General features: G+C 36.1%; 1 protein-coding gene across 2 annotated transcripts in view; it reads left to right on the top strand.

Moving 5' to 3' along the window:
* Positions 1-6,879, top strand: part of lingo2 (leucine rich repeat and Ig domain containing 2) — a 202,242-nt gene extending 195,363 nt beyond the window's left edge. For both annotated transcript variants that reach the window (XM_084907545.1, XM_084907554.1), the window contains exon 5: positions 3,947-6,879. In XM_084907545.1, the coding sequence (XP_084763671.1) occupies positions 3,959-5,797 (1,839 nt within the window). In that variant the 5' untranslated portion in view covers positions 3,947-3,958 and the 3' untranslated portion in view covers positions 5,798-6,879. The remainder of the gene's footprint in view (positions 1-3,946) is intronic.
* Positions 6,880-9,962: the final 3,083 nt, after the last annotated feature.

Below are 9,962 nucleotides of genomic sequence, written 5' to 3' on the forward strand. Positions count from 1 at the left end.
ATGCTTGAAAATCCAAGGTTGGGTTGGGTTTTTTTTTAAATCTGATTTTATTGAAAGACCATTTTTGAACAAATTTGTCATGTGAGAGAGTGAAAATTTTGTATCTTGTATCTTGTTAAACACACAATCACTCTAACATAGCTCAGAACACACAGCACACTAAATATATGTTGTTTGCAGTTAAATTATAAAGGAAATTGTAAGGAAAAGAAAAATAAACAGTGCACTCAGAAGTGAATTCCACACAAAAAATAACTGTGAATGAACAGATAGCTGGAATGTTATTTGTGGACGCCTAATTCTATGCGGCATTTGCTCCGATGCAGGACACACTTGAGTGGGTGCCACTGATGATGCACTTGATGCACTAGGGTACTCTCATTCAGAAGTGTGCAGGTGACTAGGTCACATAACAGGCTCACTCAAATCCTGATTATGAACTGTTACAAAGAATTCCAATCATTATCCTGATTAGACACCCTCTTAGTAAACCATCAAATCATATTGTGCTGCAATTCATGTGGACAGCCAGAGTACATAAGCCAGCTATTATGTGGAAAGATTTGTGCACAACAAGAGTCTTCTGTACAGAGAGTCATTTTTGTCCACTGTAGCTAGAAGTGATTGATTGACTACTATGTTAAAATCATTATCGGCTTCATTTACTTTTGATTGTGCTATATTTTTAAGTGGTTTTAAGAGTTAGGATTAAAGGACAATCCTGCGTAAATTTAAAAAACTACAAAACATAGAAGTTACAGGTGTGTGTATTAGGAGAAGCCCTGTGTGTTCAGTTAATGTGGAGAGCCAGTTGTGAGCATCCTTGAATTTTATTTGTGATGATTAAGACAGTTTATTTCATCTGCTTCTTTACCTGCAACCCTTTCGGGGGTTTGTGTCCCCTCCCTGTCTCAACCTGGGGCTCTTTCATGTGTTAAGCAAATATATTAATCTCCACAATATGGAGCCACTGAAGCCACTTTCAAAATCTTACTAATCTTACTAGTTACTTCTAAAACACTGATTGGGCTTTCAGATTGAGAAAAAATATACCTATGTTAGTATTTAGATTGAAAGAATAATCTTGATTAAATATACTGTTTATATATACCATTTTGTAGTGTTGTATTTTTCCAAAAATCATCTTGAAATAATGAGTGTTTTATTGCAAAAATATAGGAAAGACATATGTAAATGAGTTACATTATTTATTTAATTTTTTTAATTTACATCTTCCATTTTTTCTAATTTAATTCAAAAAGATATATTTGATATTAACCCTTTAAAGCTGGTCGAGCGGGCACACTCTGTTTTGCGTAACTATTTTTAAGTCCCGGTAGCACTGCAACCAGCTAGCGCAATAATTTTTTTTGCATATGAAACCGGAGGAGTTGTATTTACATGTTATGCCATCAGCTTGTCCTAGGTCACAGTTTCCTTCCACGTATAGCTTTGCAAAAACTGCATAAAAAGCGCTTCCAGCAACAAAAACATAATATTCCAGAAACATGCCTTGCCGATCCGATCAGCTGTTCATAACACTTCCTACGTTGGAATAGACGTCAGCGCGAACTTTCGCATGTCCGCCATTACCTGCCCGAAACCGGAAGTGACGTCATTTTCGCGGAAATGTAGTTTTTTACCATCAGGGCCTCATGAGCCTATACTGGTGTTTTTAAAAGTTATCTTTGACTTTATGACTTTCTGTATCGTTTCTGGGATGCTTAGAACTCATATTGCACTGCTGGAAATAGTTTATTTTGATGCATATGCTGCTTTTTTGCAAATTTGCATTATAATATTTATTTTCGTTTTTCCTGCAGTATATAAAAATTGGTGTATTTGAAAAATAAAACTATGAAGATACTCAAAATTTTCTGTGGTGGGAAACTATTTTGTGCAACTTTTTTGTGTTTACAGTTTTGAGGGATAAGCCTCTTAAATTTCTACTAGAAATATATGTTAAAAAAACAAAAACGATTTTCAATTTTTTTGTAGTTTATTGCACTTTTTTGCAATTTATGTAATTACTATACACTTAATGCATATATATTATTAAAATTTGGGCTATAATGGCTGTATTGATGTATAGCAACTTGAAATGCTCCTAAAAATGGCACTACAGCATGTAACAATATAAAGATAAGCTCTGGTGGACTTGGTTCTATGGTAGGTCTTAAAGGGTTAAAACTCATCCTACTTACCGGGGTATATTTTTTGTCATACCCCAGTCATACAACCATTATTAAAAATGGTTAAAAGTGGCTGCATGAGAATAAACTGTTGTAAGTATAAGGCCATGGTTCTCAGTTATGAAAGGGGGGCATGTCCGTTCCAGACCAGGGGTGAGTTGCTGGTCTAAGTGGAGGACTTTAACGGTTTTGTTTATGAGTGAGGGGAAGAGTGGAGCAGGAGATTGGCGGATGGATAGGTGCAGCACTTACAGTAATGTGGGAACTGTGCCGGTCTGCTGTGGTGAAATGAGCCAATCCTGAAGCTGTCGATCCAGGTTCTGACGCTGGCCGATTGTCATGAACTCTGGGTAGTGACTGAACAAATTAGATTGTAGATAAAAGCAGAAACTAGCGTATTGTTTTTAACGTTTCTGGAGTGTCTCTCCCTTAGCAAAATGGAAAGTATCTTGGTCATTTGGGACTGACTCGGAGTAGAACTGTTTCACCAAGTTCTTAAATCAACTTTTCTCAACAGTCCTCTCAAGGCTGCAGTTATCTGTGTTGTGGCTGTTTGTATTAAACTAGACTTGAAAATAAATCTTTATACTGTTTGAATAGTAACTGAACATTAAAATATCAATATGAAAGTTTACTTTTCATATATGCCCCCTCCATATAGAAATATGTCCTATCATATAAATATTATATTACAGCAGCAGAAATATTTCAGCTATCTTAGCTGATTTCTTAGGTTTATATAATGCTTCTCTTTAGATAAGTATGTCATCATATTATCTTTGCTCCATAATCTGTTAGAATAAGCCTGAGGAGAAATTCAGATTATTCCTGTCATTGTTTAAATTTAGCACAGCCCATGACACACCAAATGAGGCAGGAATGGTTTGCAATCCTTGCAACCTGTCACCCAGTCTGTTTGTTGCAAACACAGAATTAGTTCATGTATCTACTGTATGTGCTTTATGATATAGATGAGTACAGCTGTATGTATGAATAACCGAAATATGTAAAGCCACCCAGTGATATAGTGCAAGTTGTGTTTTGTATTATTTTTTCTCGAGTATCCATGTTTTAAACATGTTTTATTTCTAAATCAAAAAATATAAAAATATTCAACATGACAATTTAGTAAAATCTGCTCTTTTGGTGGAAATGCTTGTAATGATATTCATAATGTTCTTTGAATGTTACATGTGTTTCAGTTTTGTAAGTTTCTCAATTTTTCCATGTTACACCTCCATGAACTTCATGATTTTCGAGTGGTTTCTTTTATTCTTTATTCTTTCTTTTTCTTCTTTCTGTCCTTTTAGAGATAGGGTGGATACTTTTTCTGAATGCTACTATTTCCGAATAACAATGTGCTTAAAAAAATATATATATATATATATATATACACATGTCAAAAATAGATAAATCATTTACAATAAAAACATTAAGCTTTTTAAGAAACTTTTTCAGAAGTTCTTTGTTTCTATTGAAACAGTGGGTGATGTCAAAACAAAGCCTAGCACCCAATTGTTCACCCTGTACACATCCACAAGAATGCCAAGGAAGGCAAGAGATAGATATTTCGATGTGGTGAGCTACATTTATCAAATACTTTTATGTTCACCTTGTGTGGTTTTCTCCATAGTTAATTCTCCTATGTTATTTGTGAATATTCATTATTTATTCTTCAGGCACACAATGAAGTCTATCATGAGGAATCAGCTAATATATCGCTTTCTCTCCCTTTGTTCTTTCTTGTCTTGCAGAACCGTGACAGAATGGTCGAGTTTATGAGCAAAGTCATGCCGCACACGGTCATCTCATGCTGGCAGGCTTTCCTGGGATTGGCCCTCGTGGCTGTTTTTGTGGGTTCTACCCTGGGATGTCCCTCGCGATGCGAGTGTTCAGCACAAAGCAAGGCAGTTGTCTGTCACCGTAAGCGCATGCCCACCATCCCAGATGGCATCCCAACTGAAACAAGAATCCTGGACTTAAGTAAGAACAAGCTGACAATGATCAACCCCGATGACTTTTTTGCCTTCCCTGGGCTTGAGGAACTTGACCTCAGTGGAAATATTATCAGCTATGTTGAGCCTGGAGCATTCAATGGGTTGTTTAACATGCACTCGCTCAGCCTCAAAAGCAATCGAATCAAGCTCATTCCTCTGGGTGTCTTCACAGGCTTAGCCAATCTTACCCGACTGGATATAAGTGACAACAAGATTGTCATTCTCCTGGATTATATGTTCCAGGACTTGCACAATCTTAGGTTTTTGGAAGTGGGTGACAATGACCTGGTTTACATCTCTCACCGTGCATTCAGTGGACTTTTAAGCCTGGAGACACTAACCTTAGAAAGGTGCAACCTAACAGTTGTACCCACTGAGGCTCTTTCTCATCTGCACAACCTGGTCAGCCTGCATCTACGATACCTCAGCATTAGCACTTTACATCCATACTCATTCAAAAAGCTATTCCGATTGCGGCACTTAGAAATTGATAACTGGCCTTCACTAGACCATGTGCCAGCTAATACCCTGCATGGCCTCAACTTGACAACACTGTTTATAACCAACACCAACTTGTCCACCTTCCCTTACCTAGCCCTGAAGCATCTTCCCTATGTGACACATCTCAATCTGTCCTACAACCGCATCAGGCACATTGAAGCGGGCATGCTGATGGAACTGGTTCGGCTGCGAGAGCTGCATATTGTTGGAGCTCAGCTGACCACCATTGAACAGTATGCATTCCAAGGTCTGCGGGGTCTCAGAGTTCTCAATATCTCACACAATCGACTGGATACATTGGAAAAGGGCGTTTTTCAGTCTCCTGAGGCTCTGGCGGTTCTTCTCATTGACAACAACCCCTTAGTGTGTGATTGCCGCCTCATGTGGATCCTGCAGAAGAGGCATTCCATCTTCTTTGGGGATTCACAGCCAGAATGCAGCACACCTGAGGGCATTCGTGGACGCCCTTTTAAGGAGTTTAAGGAGACTCTCCTGTCTTATTATGTTACATGTACCAAACCGAAAATTCGTGAAAATAAAACACAAACAGTTACTGTAGATGAGGGTCAGCAGGCTATGTTGCGTTGCAGTGCTGATGGGACACCAAGACCAATTGTGTCTTGGTTGTCCCCACATCGCCGAGTGCTAACAAACAGCCATAGTAGAGTAACCATCCATAAAAATGGTACACTAGAAATCAAGGCAGCAGAAGTCCAAGACAGTGGAGAGTACCTTTGCCTTGCCTCCAACACTGCTGGAAATGACACCTTGAAGACATCATTGGCGGTGAAAAGTTTAGGATCACTGTATGCCAACAGGACCCAGTACTACACAGATCCCAGCAATGCCACTGCCAATGGAACGACTGGTGTGACCCTCGGTTTTGACCTTAAGACTATTTTAGTGTCAACAGCTATGGGTTGTTTCACATTCCTGGGAGTGGTCTTGTTTTGTTTCCTGCTTCTTTTTGTTTGGAGCAGGGGAAAAGGAAAACACAAAAACAATATAGATGTTGAACATGTGCCACGATCAAAGTCTAACGGCACTAATGTTGACTCAGCAGAGGGACAAGCCGGTCCTCGTCGTTTTAACATGAAAATGATGTGACTTCTTTTATAGAACTAAGAGTCTGGATTGTGGAAAAGCCCAAAGTACAGTGTATTTTTTTGAAAACAGAATGACTGAATCTTCTCACTGCTACAGGAAGAGTGGTAGTGAAAAGAAAACCTTGGGGCATCACCTTAAATCTGTGGATCTTGATATAGTTCTTGAATACTGTGTCTCAAATGAAAAAGATTTTAGAATGACTATCACTGCTGGAAAAACTTCTCAGATGAGTTGCTCTCATGAAGACCTGGATGAAATAAGTGTCAGTTATCAACTTTTTGAAATTTATATGTCCCAGAATCATTCAGTTTTGGGATGGATCTACAGACTCAGTTGAACAATGTACATTACAAATTTGTATCTAAGCTATAACCTACTTTGTTTAGTCTTGCGCCATGCTTATTCACCAATCAATGAAACATCATTTCCTATGTTCTATATTTTTCATATGTGTACGTAATGCTTCATTATGTACATGTATGTACATAATCATTCAAAAGAATAGTTTATAGCAATATTCATGGGATGCACTTGCTAAAATTGCTATAACCCTGTTCCACAAGTACATTCTTCAGGCTTTTGAAGTTTCCATTGATTCCAGAAGGGCTTCTATGGCTAAGTATTTGTCCTCTGCTCCCCAATTGAATAAATATTAATAAATATATATATCATTTATCAATAGAAGTACAAGAAAATGATTTTATTTATGAAAGTATTAAGAATTTTGCAAAATTCAGTCTTCAAAAACTTTTCAGGATAACAGCTGGATTGTCATAACATTGAGTATTGGTCAAGCAACCTACATGAACCACTTTTCTGTCTTATTTTGTCTATTTTTATTCCTTTAACTGTACCTTTGCTAGTTGGCAAACTACATGTGTCAGTTTTACTACAGTGACATTTGCATCATTTTCCCCAGTAGGAATTTTGGACTTTGTTGTGGTAGTTCTTCATTTTGTTGTTGAATCATTTAGATTGTGAAAACAAAAGTAAAAGTAAAAAACTATGTATGTGAAATAAAAAAAATGTATTTGTACCAAAGTGTCTGACTAAATGCATAAAATATAATCATCTTCTACGCAGCCTCACTGATAGACTTCACATCAATGGTGTAATAATAAGTGTATCATTGCTAATTCCTTTTTTATTGTTGCAGTCTCTAAAACCTCACAGAAACATTCAAAACATTAACACTGAAAGTGATGTAGCCAACCATGATTAAGAGATAAATACTTATATGAACAATATTTACTTGCAAATGCCAAAATGCAATACTAGAAATATTTGATAATATGGTACAGTGATCCAGAACTGCAGTGATCCACTCTAAATGTTCACAATAATAATTAAATTATGTCTGTACAGGCCAACTCAATGAAGCTATAGTTTGTATTTAGTTTCACTTTAACTATCATGGAGTTACTAGCTTATAACATCTTTAACTCCCGTTTCTTACAACAAATAAATTTCTTATTTATATATAATTTTGTAATTGATTTTGTAAGAATTCATACATTTAACTGTGTTGTCACATTATCAGATCCACATTTTCAGTTGTTTTATTTTGACTGGCTGGTTGTAGTGTAAGCTTATCAAATAATGTATTATGAGAAATGTCAGTTCTGGAAATTTTTTGTGTTTTTATTGCCCTATTTGTGCAAATACAAATGTATACTGTGAATTCATTCTTCAGATGGTGATGATGTCTAAACATGTAAACTATGCCTTTGTTATTGTCACTTTAGATGAAAATATGTAATACAACTCGGGTTGTTCCATTATCCAACTTACACAATGTAAATTGAAGATGAAAACAGAAGCAGTTTGCCTGCAAAGTAAACATGCCCCTTTTTTTAAAAAAATGTCTTGGCTGCAGCAGGAAAATTTAAGATGAGCTGAAAAAAATAAACAAATTACCTAAATGTGGAACACCATATATATATTGCTGTTGCTTTTGCACAGCCTCTGGGTGTGACTGTTACAGGGATATGAGGGTTATAATACTGGTATGTATAAGTAATAACTGTGTATGTTATTAAAAATGTAAGAACCATTGTCTTTTTACATATGCATGATGCCCGTTGGCATCATGTTAGATAATAGTGATTCCAGGCCAGCCAATCAACTCCTTGGGGTTGAGTGAAACTTCAGTCATAGAAAAAGTTTATTATTTCAAACATTTGAGTAATTTAGTATCAGAGTAAAACAGATTGAAATGGTCTATAAATAATTTATTAATGTGTTAATGTAGTCAGGGCTATATAAAATCATAGCAAACTAAGTACAATTGTAAGTTGGATTGTGGAACAAGCTTTAGGGCACTGAATTGTATTACATGTCTTAATCCAAAGTGACAATAAGAAAGGCAAAGTTTAGAGAGCATCAGCATTTAAAGAGAAATTCACAGGTGCCATTATGTATGTGCCAAATAAGAAAATTAAAATAGGAAGTACCCCCAAAACTGGCATTTATATTATATAGCTTTAGCAGTTATACTTAATATACTGAACCTCACATTTATGGTGCATTTGTGTCTTGTGATGAAGAGTAAAAGAAATAGCGACTTCCAAATTGGTTCCTCCTCCATCAACTGCAGAGCAACCAAACTTAAAAAATTAATTCAGTTACTTTACTTCACCCTGCTTAACATGTTTTTGTCTAAAGTATATTTGTATGAGACATCAAGGGTGACTAATTTCTTCTTCCACACTTGTCTAAAGATAGAGTCTTTAGACTAAGTTTCTAAGCCTGTAGTCCTCTGGGCTGCTTACGAAATGAGAGCACCAAATGCTACAACTTGACCAAAAATACAAAAGAAACAAGGTTAACTTTGTTTTGTAGGTCAAATACCTTTTACACCTTTTATTTGATATCTTTTTTTTATACATTTAATGAAATGTCTAAAGAATACAGACGGTCCACACAATCCTCAGATCATGATCAGCAATTAGCTTAGTGTGCATGCCTGGATTCTGGTTAAATGACAGAAAATTCCACCCAGGATCTTTGTGCTATGAGGCAGCATGAAACGGTGCCACTGGGGTTTCATCCTTATTTTTTAAAAATAGGTACCGGTCTTAATTAATGGGCAGTGTGTCACTATAGCAACTCAGATATGATTCAAACCAAAGATTTCTAAATACACAATTATAAGCCATGTAAAAAAATATAACAATTGCCAAATGTTTAAAATACATTTCTGTGGATATGTCCACAATAATTTGGTGTTTTGGTGATCAATTTATATTAATTGAATGCATTTAGACTGGATTAAAGCATTTGAATTGCATATGAAAAGCTATTAGCACTTTCTGTTTGTACCCCTCTTATCAGTTATTGACTGATCTGACCACTCTTATTTTCAGACTAATTACTGAGGATAATTTTTTCAGAACAGATGAGAGTCTCAGCCTAATTTGACTAATGCAGTTCTTGGCTCAGAAAATGAAAGACTGACATAGTACCATAATTCTAAATCAATCAAATACATTACTTACCTTGGCCATTAAAACTGTGATGACATACAGGTTCCAAAAGCTCGGAGACACTTCAAAAGTTTTAATTTTATCAAGTATCACTAAAATATGTAGATATCTCGTATTTCTTTCTTTACAGCTCTTTTTGGGTTTTTTTATAAAGAAAAAAACATTGTTTCTAATGTCACATCAAAGAAGATCAAAATACATGTTTGATGTAATTTACCCAACAAAGGCATTAAGTCAGAACAACCCCCCACCCCCACCCCCCCACTGACTTTCTTCCAAGATTACAATGATACTGAACATTAGCAAGTTATCATTATTATTATATCTTGTATAATAAGACCAGAAACACTCTTTCATCCCCATAGTTTGCATGAAATGCTCTGCCCTGGTTTTATTACATCCAATGTGCAACAGAAGAAAACTCTATTAGTGCTGTAGGTACTTAGTCGAACGACAAGTACTGTAAAAAAGAAAACTATAAAGGGAAAGAGGTGGGGTGCACCCTGTACAGGTCATCAGTCCATTACAGGGCTCCTGTTGATAATGCTGTATCCAAAAGCAGGTCTGGAAACTAGAGACATTTGTTTTGTTTTTTTAATATAAGAATGTATATTCTGCAACTGTAGGAACAAGCCCTGAAGCTATGCTACAAATGAATCATGAATCATCATATGGTACTT

The sequence above is a fragment of the Perissodus microlepis genome, chromosome 2 (assembly GCF_051167445.1).
Source record: "Perissodus microlepis isolate ML-2025 ecotype Zambia chromosome 2, ASM5116744v1, whole genome shotgun sequence".
Classification (NCBI taxonomy): domain Eukaryota; kingdom Metazoa; phylum Chordata; class Actinopteri; order Cichliformes; family Cichlidae; genus Perissodus; species Perissodus microlepis.